This window comes from Strongylocentrotus purpuratus, unplaced genomic scaffold (assembly GCF_000002235.5).
Source record: "Strongylocentrotus purpuratus isolate Spur 01 unplaced genomic scaffold, Spur_5.0 spur5_scaffold_20, whole genome shotgun sequence".
In the NCBI taxonomy this organism is placed as follows: Eukaryota; Metazoa; Echinodermata; class Echinoidea; order Camarodonta; family Strongylocentrotidae; genus Strongylocentrotus; species Strongylocentrotus purpuratus.
This window is the reverse complement of record NW_022145606.1, coordinates 49,108,790-49,126,785: the sequence shown is the minus strand read 5'-3', so window position 1 is coordinate 49,126,785 and position 17,996 is coordinate 49,108,790. Positions and strand designations below refer to the sequence as shown.

The 17,996-nt window shown below is 39.5% G+C and overlaps 1 protein-coding gene and 2 long non-coding RNA genes across 3 annotated transcripts; all 3 read left to right on the top strand.

Annotated features, from left to right (window-relative positions):
• Nucleotides 1-5,623: 5,623 nt before the first annotated feature.
• LOC115927516 lies at nucleotides 5,624-6,511 on the top strand. The gene is made up of 2 exons (XR_004065695.1): nucleotides 5,624-5,835; nucleotides 6,423-6,511. It is a non-coding gene; the product is annotated as an uncharacterized LOC115927516 (long non-coding RNA).
• A 73-nt stretch (nucleotides 6,512-6,584) lies between these two features.
• LOC115927770 lies at nucleotides 6,585-12,284 on the top strand. The gene has a single exon (XM_030994033.1). It carries the CDS (start codon nucleotides 6,585-6,587, stop codon nucleotides 12,282-12,284), a length of 5,700 nt encoding a protein of 1,899 aa, XP_030849893.1.
• Nucleotides 12,285-12,483: 199 nt separating this feature from the next.
• On the top strand, nucleotides 12,484-14,216 carry LOC115927517. Its single transcript, XR_004065696.1, has 2 exons — nucleotides 12,484-13,539; nucleotides 14,127-14,216. It is a non-coding gene; the product is annotated as an uncharacterized LOC115927517 (long non-coding RNA).
• The last annotated feature ends 3,780 nt before the right edge of the window (nucleotides 14,217-17,996 follow it).

The following is a 17,996-nucleotide window of genomic DNA, read 5'->3' as shown; positions in this document are numbered from 1 at the left end:
TTATATGCACATGAACAATCTTGCTTCAACATATAAATGAACATAGGAACAACATATAATTGACATTCATAGGGCCCTGTTTTAGTATACATTTGATATAATATACATGGTCATGATGAATATACATTTAAATACTCTTTCTTCTTCTTCTTCTTCTTCTTCTTCTTCTCTTTCTTCTTACATACCCTCCATTTTTTAAATTCTTATATGCTCTAATCTAAAGTAGGTAAAGTAAGTATACTAAAACAATATATATATTCGTGTAACATGTCAATGAGGGTATTTTGCATGGTTTTCACATTCTCTATTCTTTACTGGGTTTCATTAACTACTCTTATGGAAAGTGGTATGAATGAATTAATGCGGCGACTAGTTCTTGCTTTAATAGATCTCAATCTTCGTCCGCTCCTCAGGTGTATGTACTGGTCATTAAGGGGGTGGGTAAGATCAGACATAATGGATAGGGCCTTAGATACTACTCTTTCCTTACAGACTTCATCTAGGTCAACAGTATGGTTCATTATTTTGCTGGCTTGTTTTACAACCCTTCTCAGCTTTTGTTTGTCACTTTGCCTTGCATTGTTAAACCAGATAATGGAATCAAATGTAATAGTACTCTGGATTATCGACTGGTAAAAGAGAAACAGAATTCTGTCGTTCACATGAAAGTACTTTAACTTTCTAAGAAAATATAAGCGCTGGTTGCATTTTGTTAGTGTGCGCTTTGACTTGTCTTCCCAAGACAGCTTATTGTCGATTTCTGTACCTAGGTATCTATAACTGTCAACATTCTCAATAGTATCATCATTAAAGTATACAGGTCTATCAATGGGTTCAAAAGCTTTCTTTTGCCTAAAGTCAAAAACAATTTCTTTTGTTTTCTTTGAGTTCAGCAGTATAATAGTTTTCCCTACACCAATTTTCGAACATGGAAATGGTAGCTCTGTAATCAAGTTCATTTTCAGTTTCAATCAATCCTACTATTACTGTATCATCTGCATATTTAAGTATGTGAACAGATGGAGAATTAGATATACAGTCATTGGTGTACAGGGTAAATAGGGTCGCAGAGAGGACACACCCTTGTGGGGTACCAATTGTTGTGATAAGTTCGTCAGAGAGAACACCGTTGACCTTGACCTTCTGTGTCCTTTCATGTAGGAAGTCTTGCAGCCACAATATAAGAGATGGCTGAACTTGTAGATGTTGAAGTTTCTGTAGTAGGATGAGGGGTTCTATAGTGTTAAATGCCGACGAGAAGTCTATGAAAGTTGCTCTGGCATAACACCTTGCCTTATCTAAGTGTTCGTACAGCGTGTTTGTCAAGGTAAGAACTGCGTCGGTAACGGAACGCTTCGCTTTATATGCAAACTGGTTTGGATCTAGTAGCGGAAGAACTGAGCTTGTCAGCTTTTCAAGTACTAGTCTTTCCAGACTTTTCATAACAACCGATGTCAGTGCGATAGGGCGAAAATCCCCATTCGCGCTGGGGCGATTGTTCTTGGGTACTGGCGTAACTACGGACGCTTTCCAACAGGCAGGTACTACTCTTTCGGAGATCGACGTCTGGAATATCATAGCGTATGGGACGGCGAGTTGGGACGAGCAGGTCTTCAGAACTCGTCCATTCACACCGTCAGGCCCCGATGCTTTTCGAGGGTTAATGAGCTTGAACCGTTTGCGAACATCTGATTCATGGATCACAAAAGGCTCGCGGTCGTCTACTCTGTTACGCAACGCTGTTAGTTGTTCGTTGAGCTCTTCTTGACGATCTTGGTTTTCGAAGCGGCAGAAGAATGAGTTAAGTTCATTTGCCTTTTCTTTTGCATTCTCTTCGTGCTCGAAAGTGTTTCCATGCTTTTTGTTGGAATAGTCCGTCATTGCTTCTAAGCATTTCCATGCATTCCTTGGATTATTTGTCTTGAAGCACCTTTCCAGCTTTTCTCCATATTTTCGCTTTGCTTCACTGACTTGTCTTTTTATTTCTCTAGTCAGTTCTTTCACCCGATCATGATTTCCATTCTTAAACTCGTTCTTCTTTTCCTTTATGGTTGCTTTTATCTTTCCATTAAACCAGGGCTTGCCATTAGGGTAGATTTTGATTTCTTTAGATTGAATGTGTAAGTCTTCACAGAAAGTGACATAACTATTTATTGTATCCGTTAGTTCATGTATGTCATCACATTCGTCACGAAATACGTCCCAATCAGTGATATCAAATGCGGCTTGTAGCATTTCACTCGATTCATTGTCCCACACGTTTATCTCCCTTTTCCTTGGCTTTTCACGTTTAATCTTTTGTCTGTACCTTGGCATAAGATGGACAGTGTGATGATCTGAAGCACCAATCCCAGGTCGAATAAAAGACTTGTAGGCATCCTTAACTGAGCAGTAACATTTATCTAAAATGTTTTCTCCCCTTGTTGCTATATCAACGTATTGGTAATAATGGGGCATAACAGTTTCCAGGTCACAATGGTTGAAATCGCCTAATATGATAACGGGGGCATCGGCGGACTGTATTCCGAGTTCGTTCACTTGTTCCTGTATAATTTGTTTGGCAATTTCTTTATCTGAGCTCGGAGGTATATAAACTAAGAGTACATTGACTTGGGGGAATTCTCTTGGCAGATAAAAGGGGCGAAATGAGACACACATCAGTTCGATATCTTTGGACGAAATACTCGATCTATTCGTAATATTGCTACACCATTGTTTGTTAACATATATGCAGAGTCCACCTCCTTTCTTTTTTCCTGTCTCTTCCAAACAACGATCCAATCTCATGGAGTAGAAACCATTTATCTCAATGTTGTTAGATTGAATGTCTGAACGAAGCCAAGTTTCCGTAATACATATTAAACTTGAGTTTCTGTATTCATTTAAAATTTATTTTAAAGAGAATGGATAATCTGATATACCTCCTTGACAGTACATGAACCCAACTTATCTTTCAAAAAATCTTCTTTAGCAATATCAATGACTTGGCATACATTCTTATTAACCTCTATGAACAATTTGCGATCTGAGTCCAGTCTTGTTTTTCGCCATTTCCGTTCTGCTTTACGGCGATGTTGGCGTGCCACAAGCACAGACTCGTTGAACCAAGGTCTACGTAGCTTCAAAGGGCGAGACTTGGTTACCGATGGAGCATAGGTATCAAGTACCTTAGTGACTCCAGAAACATACCAATCAAATAAGGATTCACTATCTGTTCCTGCAGGTTGAGATGACACTAATTCATGTAAAGCATTAGTGAATTGAACTTTATCGATCTTGCGATAGTTGCGTAGGGAAGAAGTAATAGAGATTGGCTCTGATTTCTGTTTAGCCAGCGAAAAGCAGATCATGTAATGATCAGAAATGCATGTATCGACTGTATGACAGCCTAGTATCACTGAATCATCTCGGGTAAAAACTAAGTCTAAAGTGTGACCCAGGTTATGTGTTGGACCTTGAACATGTTGGATAAACCCTGCAGATGTAATGATATTCTTCATTTGTAGCACATCATTTTTAGTCATATCTTCCCAATGAACATTAAAGTCTCCTAATAACATCAATTTTCCTGGATATAGTGATATCTCACTTACATATTCATCAAATTCCTTCAGGAAATCAGAAACTGTAAGTATATTTGCTGAAGAAGGTGGTGGTCTATACACAATGAAAACATTGATCGAACATGACAAATCGGTAATGTGTGCACATTCAAAAGTGGAAAAAGTCAAAACTGAGTTTTTTATCATCAACTTAAGAGCGGATTTATACAATACACCAATGCCACCCCGCGCGTACTTGCAATTATTGGTGAATTTATAAAAGCATACCCTACAGGAGTGCACTCCCCAATTACCACATCATCCTGTGAATTTAACCAGGTTTCAGTAATAAACATGATATCAATATCATGTTCACTGACATATTCAGTAACATATGTAGCTTTATTCCTGACAGAATACGCATTCCATAAACAAACATTACAATTAGACTCAACAGGAAAATTATTTACGTATTGGACTGCTTTAAGATTGTCGATGAGAGGGCGCCCTTGATGTCGAGCTAAGTTGTAGGTTTTTTATGGAGCTCCAGTTTAAAAGATGAAATTTCGGCAATAATCAAGTCTTTTCTATAAATAGTGTGACAATTCAACTAAGGATGGGCAAGAATAAACTTAAAAGACAACGTCAAGCCACTTCCGAGGAAAAAAACGAAGAAGAAGCTGAAGAAATGGATTCTACCAACAAGACTGCCACGCCCAAATCATCGAGAGACCCGGAAAGTACGGTACGTACTAGTAAACCTACATACGGTACCAGTAGCGACTCGATGTTACGTAACATTCTGGAAAAGGTCTCTGTCTTAGATGAGATTAATATTAAAATTGACGCTATATCTGAGAGAATGAGTAAAATTGAGACCAAGTTTGAGAGAATGGATACGAGAATTCAAAATTTGGAGAATGCAACTGAGTATATGGAATCAGAAATGGGAGAAATCAAAGAAGAAGTTCAAAATATTCAAGCGTCGAAAGCTAGCTATGAATATGTAAATGAGCTTAGAAGAGGCGTGGTCGACCTAGTTAACCGTAGTAAACAAAACAACGTGATTCTACATGGCATCTCCGAAGGAGAAGAGGGAGTTGCGAGCGAAAACAGTGATTGCGTAACATTCGCACGTAATTTTTTCAACACCTATTTGCATATGAAAGATGTGGAAATAGAACGTGCTCACAGAACACCTGCAAGAGTCCATCGAGCTGAGCAGCGAAGCGAGAAACAACCCCAATCAAGACCCCGTCTAATATACGTGAAGCTTCTGCGTTTCGCCGACAGAGTAGCGATATTGAAACAAAGCAGCAAACTTAAAGATGTTAAGATCCGTGGGTCTCGAATAGGTATCAGTGATGACGTCCACAAAGATACAAGGATCGACCATAATAGACTTATGACGAAAGTAAAAGAGCTCCGTTCGCAGAACAAATTCGCGTTCATACCCAACTCAGTGCCCCGTGTAATCAAATATAAAGATGGCCCCAAGGATCAACCCGGCCCCTTGAAAACACTGAGGTTGACCGACCTTCACAACAGTGACGGGAAAATGATTTACTGAAATGATTTCATGAAAATATAGCCTCATATTTTAAGTCACACAAGAACCATTACTTGTCATATTAATGTGCCGACAACTATGATATTTTTATATCCATAGCTCCTCTCCTGAGCTTTACAACTATGTCAGGTAGACGGAAAGTGGTCGCCCTGCCGTTTTCCTCTTTCTCTGTTATATTAATTTATTTGTCATGGGTAGTTAGATTTGTATGTTTATTTTTGTTTGCCTATAAGTCTAGGCCTGACAGCAATTCACAACATTTCTTATTTCGTTTTGTTTTGCTGTTTTTATTCTTCGTGTACTACATAATGTCAATTGGCTTCATTAACTTTAAAACAATTTCATTCGACTGTAAAATTATTTATGCATCAACAGATTATGGCTGACTATACAATTCATGTTAAAATATGTTCTCTCAATGTAAGGGGTCTAGGAGATAGATTAAAAAGAAGATGCATGTTTGATTGGTTTAGGAACATGCAATTTGATTTATTTCTTTTACAAGAAACACATAGTGTTAATGTGATCGTTTATGAGAGTTAGTTTATCTGACAAAAAGGAGTATTCTGACTTACGTCATGGGCTGAAATAGCGCCATCTACGCTTTCCTAATTCCGACATAGCAGTAGCAACGAATTGGATGTTCGCACCGAAATCTTGTCCTAAATTACACCTGTTATTGATACGAAGCCAACCCGTTTGCAACAATAAGGAGGCAAGAAGGTTCGTTAATTCGATATATTAATGTATAACGAGTATAAATAGTATAAATAATGAGAAATGATGATATGAATGTAATCTAATATGCTTAAGTGATAATGAATGGTGTGTGTAGTATTAGTGTATGCACGGACATGTATGATACCGTATACGGCTGTAGTGGACGTTATATATGCAAATTAGATGCACGTAAAACAGGTATACGATATATACGATATAGAGTGTAAGCTAGGGTGCTACGTAAGGCAATGTTAATTGTATGCACGTAAATAGGTATACGATATTAACGATACGAATGACGTGTCCGCTATAAGAAGGACGCAGTCATTGATATGCGTTATGCTAATAAGTCTTTGTGATTCAAACTATCTACCACGAATATTGGTCACGTGACTTGAGTGAAGGTATTGTTTATAGATAATTGCATATACACAAATGATAAGAGACAAAGAGAAGAAATTCATTTGTTATTAATCACTGCATTTAATAGGCGAACTGATGATATTATTTATACACATGTATTCGAAAATGCCTGTATGAACAAGTACTTATAATCTGTTCTTTTTCTTTATCATGTTTTGTTCATACAGTTTTCACGGAGCAAGTGTGATGGAATTAGTTGACATAGAATAAATTAGCAAGTCAACCCTACTACGACTTTTCATTGACTGTTTCTTCAGTGAAAACTTCACTTCACTACGACTTGCAACCTGCGATGACGTCGTGATTCAGATTACGTGATTTGGTACAAGATGTCGGAAGTGGACATGATGGGGGACAAGGAGAAGGAAAACCCTGTTGCTGAAGCTGTGGACACAAGGTCAAAGCGAGAAGTCAAACTCACTGAGAAAGGTCTGCAGTATCAAGCTGAAACAAAAGGGAAGGAATTTAAGAGATCCATTAGTGCTTGGCGTAGAGCGTCGAATAAGTTAAGAGCTACCTTGAGCGACATCAGTGATGTCAAAGTTATTCGACAAGGTAGGGACGCTCTGCAGCAGGTGATGGACAAGGCCATATCCGCTCAAGAAGACCTTCAGATTCTATTGGAGTTGGCAGGAATCGACGATGACAGCCATGAAAGGCTCGACAACATCGAACAAGAACACTCAGAGCTGATGAAAGGAGTACAAGAACACCTCCTCGAACAAGAATCGTCAAGAAAATCTAAAGTTTCATCGAAAAGACTATCATCCTGTCAAAAATGGGTGAATGAATGCTCGTTTGAAAGCCAGGATGATGTGCCGACTAAAGATGTGCCGACCAAAGATGTGCCAACTGAAGATGTTCCGACTACAGAATTGCCGACTAAAGAACCCTTGTTAAATTTGCTGACTCAGCTACAGATTAGTCGCTTGCCACTGCCAGAACCAGATATCTTTTCTGGGGATCCACTGCAATACCCTAGTTGGAAACAGGCCTACGACATCTTAATGGAACATCAAGGTATTCCTGCAAGGGATCGATTCTTCTACTTAAAGAAGTATCTACGTGGCCCACCTCTCGAACTCGTGCAAGGATTTTCTCTGATACACAATGATATGGCATACAATCGAGCTACGAGTGAACTAGAACAGAGATATGGTGATCCATTCATCATTTCGAATGCATTTCGTGACCGACTGGATAACTGGCCAAAGATACCTACAAAGGATTCCAGAGGACTGCGTAGATTCTCTGATTACCTACGACAATGCCAAACAGCAATAGAAAAGATCGGCAACCTCCGACAGTTAGATGACGAACGTGAGAATAGGAAACTCCTATCAAAACTTCCCGATTGGCTTGTTACTAAATGGAGCCGACGAGTCTATGAGCATAGGAGGTCACATGGTACATTTCCTTCATTCGGTACCTTCTCATCATTCATTGAGGAAGAGAGTAACATTGCATGTGACCCAATCACGTCCATTGGTAGCCTGAAGGAGGACAAACCGAAACAGGACAGAGGAAAATCCATGAGAGCGTTAACTATGAGAACCAGCTCCATCCAAGATGAGACAAAGAGGCCAGAACGGAAATCATTCTGTATATTCTGTAGAAATCATCATCACCTTGAGGATTGTCAAGCCTTTGTCAATCAGCCTATGTCCGAGAGGAAGAAGTTCATAAGAGAAAAGGGCTTGTGTTACGGGTGTCTCAAGAGAGGTCATCTGACCAAAAAATGTCGAGTGAGAAGCAAATGCAGAGAGTGCAACAAGCGTCATCCTACGCCACTACACTTTGACAGAAGACCTTCAGAAGAAAGGGAAAGGACATCGAACCAGGAAGAAATACAATCTTCAAATTCACATACACTTGTTAATTCTAACGCCACAAGTTATGCGAAAAGCGCGGCAATCGTGCCAGTCTGGCTGTCTCATGAGAATATGAAGGAAGAGAGGCTCGTATACGCACTATTAGATACTCAATCGGATACCACCTTCATATTGAATTCTACAAAGGATGCCTTAGGACTTCATGGACTGAGGGTCAACCTTCTTCTGTCTACAATGTCGACCAAGAACGAAAGGATTCCAAGTGAGAAGATTAAAGGACTCACAGCTCGAGCCTTTAACAGTGAAAAGGTGATACACCTTCCAGCTGCATACACTAGATACATAATGCCAGCCAACAGAGAACACATCCCCACTCCTGAAGTAGCTCGCTCTTTCCCACATTTGGTTCCAATTGCTGACCAACTTCTGCCTCTGAAGCACTGTGAAATAGGGTTGTTGATCGGCTATGATTGTGGAAGAGCTCTGACTCCTCGAGATGTGATTCCCTCCCAAGACGATGACGGTCCATTTGGAATGAAAACTGACTTGGGATGGAGCATAGTGGGTGTTACAAGTCAAGATGAACAGCACTACAACCCCGATGATCACGTTGGCCACAGTCATCGCTTGACAGCACGTGAAATACCCGCTGAACTAGCGGAAAGAGACATGTCCATCAAGAAGAGAGTAACGTTCACTCACAACGTTACAATCAAAGAAGAGATCAGCCCTTCGTCTGTTCTGAAGCTGATGGAAAGAGATTTCTCAGAGAGCAGAAGTGAGGTACCATTTTCGCAACATGATACAAGATTTATGAGAATCATGTCGGAGAATGTCCATATCACAGATGATGGTCATTACGAGACTCCTCTTCCCTTTAAAGAAGATGTCGTCAACCTTCCCAACAACAGATTCATGGCGGAAAGGAGATTGAGTCATCTAAAGAGAAAGTTTCAAAGAGACTCTGAGTATCATCAGAAATACTCGGAAAAGATGGATGCTCTCTTGGAGAAAGGATATGCTGAAAGTGTACCAGAATATGACAAGCAGAACGGCCAAGCATGGTACATTCCCCATCATGGGGTAGTACAACCCAACAAGTTACGAGTTGTGTTTGATTGCAGTGCAGAATTTGGAAAGGAATCTCTCAACAAGCAGCTTCTTTCTGGACCAGATCTGACTAACACACTAGTGGGAGTACTTTGCAGGTTCAGACTGGAACCAATCGCATTTTGTTGCGATATACGTGAGATGTTCTACCAATTCAAGGTGAAGGAAGATCATAGGAAATACCTACGGTATTTGTGGTGGAAGGATGGAGACTTTCTGCAACAGCCCCATGAGCTAAGAATGACTGTCCATTTGTTTGGGGCGACGTCGTCTCCAGGATGCTCAAACTTTTGTTTGAAACAGATTGCCAGCGACCATGCTATTGAATTTGGAGAGGATGTAAAGAACTTTGTACATCATAACTTCTACGTGGACGATGGGCTAATATCTGTTCCTACCAAAGAAGAGGCCAAGAATCTGATCTCGAGAACCAGAGAGATGTGCAAGAAAGGAGGCCTCCACTTGCACAAATTCATCTCAAACACCCAAGAAGTGCTGGAAACAGTTCCGGAAGAGGATAGAGCAAAGGGCACTACCAAGACTAATCTCCTACAGGATAAGCTTCCTTTGCAGAAGGCACTTGGGGTGCAATGGTGTGTGGAATCTGACACGTTCCAATTCAGAGTCACACTCGATGACAGACCTCTAACCAGGCGCGGAATACTGTCAACCGTGATGTCGATCTATGACCCTATGGGATTACTAGCCCCGATTGTCTTACCTGGTAAGCAGATTCTGCAAGAGCTGTGTAAGATGTCTGCTGATTGGGACGACCCCCTGCCAGATCATCTCAGAGAAAGATGGGAGAAATGGACAACTGATCTGCATAATCTTGACTCCCTATCAATACAGAGATGCTACAAACCTGCAGACTTCGGTGAGGTTACGACCATGCAGATGCACCACTTCTCCGATGCTAGTTCCGAGGGATACGGCCAATGCTCATACATGAGAATTAAGAATGGAGAGGGAAGAGTCCACTGTATCCTGGTGATGGCAAAGTCCAGGATTGCCCCGCTCAAGGCAGTAACAATACCCCGTTTGGAACTATCAGCTGCCGTTGTTTCCATTAGGGTGAGCACATTTCTTCAGCGAGAGTTAGCCTTGGAGGACATTGAGCATATCTACTGGACAGACAGCAATGTGGTACTTGGATACATAAACAATGAATCGAAGCGGTTCCATGTGTTCGTAGCAAATAGGATCTGTGAGATCAGACAACACTCAGAATCATCGCAGTGGAAGCACGTTCGAACACAGGACAATCCAGCAGATGGAGCTTCCAGAGGGTTTACCGTTGACCAACTCATCACTTCGAACTGGTTCACTGGCCCAGATTTTCTATGGGAAGAGACGGTTCCTCGCGCTGATGATCAGGAGGAATTCGAGGTTTCACCAGGTGACCCCGAGGTGAAGAAGTCTATGGTGAACGCGACTGTAATGGGTGACTCCAAGTTTGATCTGAGTCGCCTAGACCGATTCCCGACATGGTATAGAGCAAAGAGGGCGATGGCTTATTGTCTGCTGTTCATCACAAGACTGAAACAACGTTGTCAAAGAAAACGTACAAGACAGGCAAATGATGACTCAACTTCCCAAGGCAAAGTCTCGGTGCAGAATCTACAACAGGCAGAAACTGAGATACTGAGACACGTCCAGAGTGAAGCCTTTGGGGAAGAAATAGAAATCCTGAAGTCAATCCAGAGGAAACAGGATCTGAATGACAGGCAGAGAAGACGTCAAATAAAGAAAGAAAGTCGTCTCCATGGACTTGACACTTTCCTGGATAAAAAAGGAATTCTAAGAGTTGGAGGAAGAATTCGAAGGGGAGACGACTCATATGACAGAAAGCATCCCCTGATTCTCCCACAAAGAAGCCACGTAACGGACCTTGTGATACGTCACTGTCATGAGTTGACTGCTCATCAAGGAAGAGGCATGACATTGAACCAGATAAGAGAGAATGGATTTTGGGTTCTTGGAAGCAGTAATCGAGTGGCCAATTTCATACGAAAATGTGTCATATGCAATAGGCTACGTAGTCCCGCACAATTACAGAAGATGTCTGATCTACCGTCTGACCGTGTGTTACCTGCAGCACCTTTCACTTACTGTGGCATCGACTGCTTTGGCCCATGGGTGATAAAGGAAGGTAGAAAGGAGATGAAGCGATATGGACTCCTCTTCACATGCATGCCTTCGAGAGCCGTGCATATTGAGACACTCAATAGTCTGACTACAGACTCATTCATTCAGGGATATCGTCGCTTTGCTGCTCTGAGGGGTCCAATACGTCAACTGAGATGCGACAGGGGAACGAACTTCGTTGGCGCAGAAGCAGAGTTAAGGAAAGCGTGGTCAGAAATGAATCACGAACATGTCAAAGGCACTCTAATGAAAGAAGGATGTGACTACGTACAGTTCACTTTCAACGTTCCCGCGGCAAGCCATATGGGTGGAGTATGGGAGCGCCAAATAAGATCTGCAAGGAGAGTGCTTGAAACTTTGCTGTATCAATCGAGTAGACAACTCAATGATGAATCACTGAGAACACTGATGTATGAAGCGGCTGCAATTGTCAATAGCAGGCCGCTGACTGTGACTGACCTGAACGACCCAACATATTTGGCTCCTCTTACGCCAAATCATCTCATAACCATGAAGTCGAAAGTCTTACTTCCTCCACCAGGCAATTTTCAGGACGCTGATTTGTACTCCAGAAAGCGTTGGAGGAGGGTACAACATCTGATCAACGAGTTCTGGGATCGTTGGAGAAAGGAGTTTCTCCAGAACTTACAGACACGCCAGAAATGGACTCGGCCCCGACGGGATGCTAAGATTGGGGATATCGTCATCATGAAAGAGGAGAACTTGCCACGAAATCAATGGTCCCTAGCAAGGATAAGCGAGGTCTTTCCTTCTACCGATGGACTCATTCGTAAAGTGAAGCTCGTAAAGGGTGACTTCGAACTTGACGACAGCGGTAAGCGTAAAGGACCTGTGAAAGAACTAGAGCGTCCGATACACAAACTGGTTTTGCTGCTTCCGCGTGAAGACCAGGACGGATTCCCGACCAAGGAGCCTTGAATACTGTAAGGAAATTAATATCCCTCACAAATAGGTTTTGATAGATTTAAGTAAATATAGAAGTCTGAACATAAGACTATCCAAAATTCGAATTACCCGCAAAATCTGAAAGTCTAGAATAAGACTAGTCAAATAATCTAATTGAAGTTTTAGAACCAAGAATATCTGTAATTGGTCTATAACAAAGACTAGGCTGGAACTGTAACTACAGACGCACATCAGCTGAAATGAAGTCTAATTGAACTGAGTAAACTCTTGAACTAATTGATCTGATTGAACAACAACAAGAACTCTTTTTGTGGATTGACGACATTTCCGAATGAGCTGTAATGACCTTTATTGCTGTTTGTTTTTTGTTCTCTGTTTGAAAAAATGTAATCTTATCAAATTGGAAGATCGAGCATATGACAACTATATTTGTAGAAAACGGAAATTAAGTTGATATACCTCATTTTATCGCATTAATTACCTTGCAAAAAATTACAATGTGATTGCACTTATAAGAATGTATTTAAAGGGTATTTCAGTTCAATTTCATCATTATGCTTGTATGTATTGTATACATGAATGAGCATTAGATGTGAACCTGAATTGAAACCCCCCTTTTGCAACGTAAATTCATGCAGAGTATTTGAACTGAGAGTTGATCCAGGTTATTTTCTCGATTTCTAAATCCAGTACTTGCAAATACAGCTAATTGCTAGTCATAAATGGTGAGTTGCAAGGTCTAAGTGTTTGAGACTCGCGGTTAAATTTAATTTAACTCAGATGCTGTAATAAGATACTTGGTACAAGCTCTGTACTAGAGATGAAGTAATCTCACGATACAATTTGAACTGTAAATCTTGAATAAAGATTTGTTTTCCTGCATGCGCAATTGATCATGTACGTTTCAAGATAAGTAGAAATTGAAATTTTGAGATGTAGATCTATATGTATACATATATTGATATATTTTGAACTATTAATGTTGATAAGGAACAAATAATCCAAGTCATTTCTATGAAGCTAAAAAGGGGTAAATTAATTATTAATTTAAAGGAGCCATGTTAATGTGATCGTTTATGAGAGTTAGTTTATCTGACAAAAAGGAGTATTCTGACTTACGTCATGGGCTGAAATAGCGCCATCTACGCTTTCCTAATTCCGACATAGCAGTAGCAACGAATTGGATGTTCGCACCGAAATCTTGTCCTAAATTACACCTGTTATTGATACGAAGCCAACCCGTTTGCAACAATAAGGAGGCAAGAAGGTTCGTTAATTCGATATATTAATGTATAACGAGTATAAATAGTATAAATAATGAGAAATGATGATATGAATGTAATCTAATATGCTTAAGTGATAATGAATGGTGTGTGTAGTATTAGTGTATGCACGGACATGTATGATACCGTATACGGCTGTAGTGGACGTTATATATGCAAATTAGATGCACGTAAAACAGGTATACGATATATACGATATAGAGTGTAAGCTAGGGTGCTACGTAAGGCAATGTTAATTGTATGCACGTAAATAGGTATACGATATTAACGATACGAATGACGTGTCCGCTATAAGAAGGACGCAGTCATTGATATGCGTTATGCTAATAAGTCTTTGTGATTCAAACTATCTACCACGAATATTGGTCACGTGACTTGAGTGAAGGTATTGTTTATAGATAATTGCATATACACAAATGATAAGAGACAAAGAGAAGAAATTCATTTGTTATTAATCACTGCATTTAATAGGCGAACTGATGATATTATTTATACACATGTATTCGAAAATGCCTGTATGAACAATTACTTATAATCTGTTCTTTTTCTTTATCATGTTTTGTTCATACAGTTTTCACGGAGCAAGTGTGATGGAATTAGTTGACATAGAATAAATTAGCAAGTCAACCCTACTACGACTTTTCATTGACTGTTTCTTCACATAGTGTTAAAGAATCGGAGAGAATATGGGCAAGTGAATGGGGATTTAAATGTTATTTTTCTCATGGTACATCGTGCAGCGCAGGAGTATGTATTTTGTTTAAATCAAATAGTAATTTGAAATTTTCCTCAATCCACAGAGATGATCAAGGGTGAATTCTTTTATTAAATGTAATGCATGATAATACACATTTTACTGTTGTTAATGTATATGGTCCCAATAGCGACGATTGTAATGTATTTAACAAATTACATGATATGTTAGGAACGTATGGATCCGAGCCTCTAATTATTGGGGGAGACTGGAACACGGTGCAAAACCCCTTTCTAGATAGACACCCAACTTCAAAACAATATCACCCTAAATGCTATGACTGCCTTGAAATTTTAAAAGAGGACTATGATTTGATTGATATCTGGCGTGTTGAAAACCCATTTAAGATTCAATATACTTGGCAATATAATGGCTCTCAGAGTAGAATCGATTATTTTCTTATTTCTAGTAGTCTACGGGAGTTTGTTAATGAATGTGATATCAAGTTTGGCTATCGCAGTGACCATTCTGCTATAACTATTGAAATCAATCGATCAGTTCCTAAAAGAGGACCTGGTTTTTGGAAACTTAATTCTTCTCTATTGATGAATGAAAAGATAAAAGAGGAAATTAGACTATCCATTGTCTCTTTTTTAAATGAAACTGAGGAAACAGAAATGGAAAGGAAATGGGAATATTTTAAATTCAAAATAAAGCAAAAAATAACCTATTTGTCTAAATTAAATAAAAAAGAAAATAATCGAAATATAGATGAATTAAGAAAAAGAATCGAAAAAACACAACAACGTTTAAATTTGGATCCTCGAAATGATGAATTGAAAGAATTGATTGATGTTTATGAAACAGAACTGATTAGTTTACACGAAATTTACATAAGAGGTGTAATGGTTCGTACAAGAGCAACTTGGATAGCTGAAGGGGAAAAGAATACACGATGTTTTTTTAATTTAGAAAAACGGAATTTTGATAAAAAACATATAACAAGATTATCTGTCGATGGGAGACTAGTGATTGAGCCAAAAGATATTTTGTTAGAAGAAAAGCATTTTTATGAAAGACTGTATTCAACTAGACGAACGGAAAAGGAAAACAATGAATTTTGTTGGGATGAATATGACTTACCCGTTTTAGAAGAATCTGCAGTTTTATGTGAAGGTCCTATTACAGAAGCTGAATGTTTTGAAGCAGTAATGTCTATGCCCAATGATAAAACGCCCGGATCAGATGGGCTTTCTGCTAATTTTTATAAAGTGTTCTGGCAAGAGTTAAAAGATGACTTATGTCAGGTATTTAATAAATGTTTTGAAAATGGTGAACTTTGCCCATCAATGAGAAGAGGAATAATTACTTTACTCCCTAAACAAGGAAAAGATAATTTATATTTGAAAAATTGGCGTCCAATTTCTTTATTAAACACAGACTATAAAATATTAGCTAAAATAATAGCAAATAGAATAAAAAAGGTACTTCCACTCTTAATATGTTCTGATCAAACTGGTTTTATGAAAAATAGATATATTGGAGAAAATATTCGTTTGTTTTTAGACATGATAGAATTTTGTAAATCACATTTTGTAAATGTAGTAGAGGCTACTATGAAATCCCGTGAGATAATCGTGCCAAAATTAATTTTTTTGGCTAACTTTGTCAATTTCGGGGTGCTGAATCTAAAAAATTTTGGTACCATTTTTTTCGACCACGTCTTGGGCAGCCATTTTGAATTTCAAAATGGCCGCCATAAATAGTTGCATTTTGAGCATTATTTCATATTATAGACATCATAGAAGGTTCAAATTTCGGATAAAAAGCATGGCATTGATGTCTGATATAGTAATACAAATTTCCATGAAATTGTGTTTTGTTCCGGATAAGCCGCCATTTTGAATTTCAAAATGGCCGCCATTGTTAAGCCTATTTCAACTTGAATATCAAGTTAGAAGTGCATGGAAAGGTTAAAACTTGTTATAGTATCATCATTATGATGATATACATGCTTTAAAAGGAAATACATGCTTCGTTTAATGATGACCATTCTAATTAGCCGCCATCTTGAAATTCAAAATGGCCGCCATAATATGGTATTTCAGATTTGTAACACATATTGGGTATTGGAGCGCTTAAAATGCGAAATCAATCATTTTGGAAGGCATGTGATTCTAGAATCAATCACGGCAGTCAACTCCTGCTTTATATTGCGATATGTTGAATTGAATAATGACATATAATGCATGGCATAACCTGAGACTGATAAATCATGCGATTGTGATTTCAAAGACCAAATGTCTACCAAATGTACCTCCTTACAACTGTGTCTAAAATGACAACTAATCTTATGGATGTGAGTTTAGTTGCGACATTGAAACAACAATTTCTTATAATCTACAATTTTATATTCACCTAGTCAACATCGGGGCTATTCACATTCACATCATAGTCCTGTGTATTTTCACAGTCACAACACTTGCATAGGGCTGTGCAAGGCAGATGGTTCTTCTTGCAAGAGCAATGGCTTTTGCATTCCTTCCGACATGAGCATTTGACCAATTCCATGACTGCCTTCGGCGCAGGAAGCTCTAAACACTTGGTTGCACTGAATGTTCCTTCTGGGGAAAGCTCCCATCCATTTCCATCTAGAGGGGGCAGCTTTGGTTTTGGAACTTTGTATCCCTTGTTGACTCTGGCTACGAAGTTTGCCCTCTGGATGTGTGGTGTCAAGGATCCAAGGGTTGGTGGGAGCTTTTCTGCCTCAAGATTTTTTGCCCTGAATAACTCCCATCTAAGGTCACTCACTTTTGTGGCTTTGCTGTTTCTAGCATACACCTTGCAGACAAAGTCTTCCAAGACTGATAACACACTTTCCTGGTTGAAGTCTTCTTCACCTAATGTTTGGAATGCATGAACTATGTCACATTCTGGGTCAAGGCCCAAATACTGCTTGATCCATCTGCTCTTTGAGATGCCTGCAAATTTACCACCCCAATCGGCACCACTGAATGCATGTAGACCAAGCAAACCTTTGCTTTTTTCGCTACCAACTGCAGAACATCTCTCAGCAATGTCAATTGTACGTTTCGCATTTCCCTTTCCAGTGATGAAGCAAAGGCGACCTAAGACATTGTGTGTAGAACAAAGATCCATCAGATATACAAAGACGTCAGTGTCTGGAGAATAAACATCAATATCTATGATGTTCTCTGCTGCTTTTGAGGTAGCATCCAGTACATGCAATGGGATGAGTGTATCCGCTTCCTCATGTGTGTGATGGGTGAGTTCTGGATCAAACATATCTGGCTTGTTGGAATATGTAGCATTTCCGTAGACGACAACAACGTTCTTGCTACTATTTGTATACTCATGCAGAACAGCCTTTCCAAGATATTCTGTCAGTTGCGACTTGGTGTAGTTGTGAGACAGAAGAGTCTTCAGTGAAACGAGCTTGATGTTGGTATTGTCCTTGATATCAAACTTCACTGGTTCAATACCTGCAGTCCTTTTCCCTCTAGTCTGTGCCTTGAGGGAATCATCAATGTATCTATCAAAGATAACACGTGCTTCATCGTACTGGGATGCAATTTTCCTTATGCTCCTAACAAAAGCAGCAGCAAAGTCGGAGCAGTCAACCATTGATGGGGACTTCTTTATGGCCTGGACAACTGCCATGGCATCGATGATGCACAGTTTGTCTGTTTTCTTGTCTTCTCCTGATGTCTCTATGTTGGGTGAATC

Bases quoted from the DNA above. Each gene is read 5' to 3' on its own strand.
- LOC115927770 (XM_030994033.1), top strand. From the start codon at position 6,585: ATGTCGGAAGTGGACATGATGGGGGACAAGGAGAAGGAAAACCCTGTT.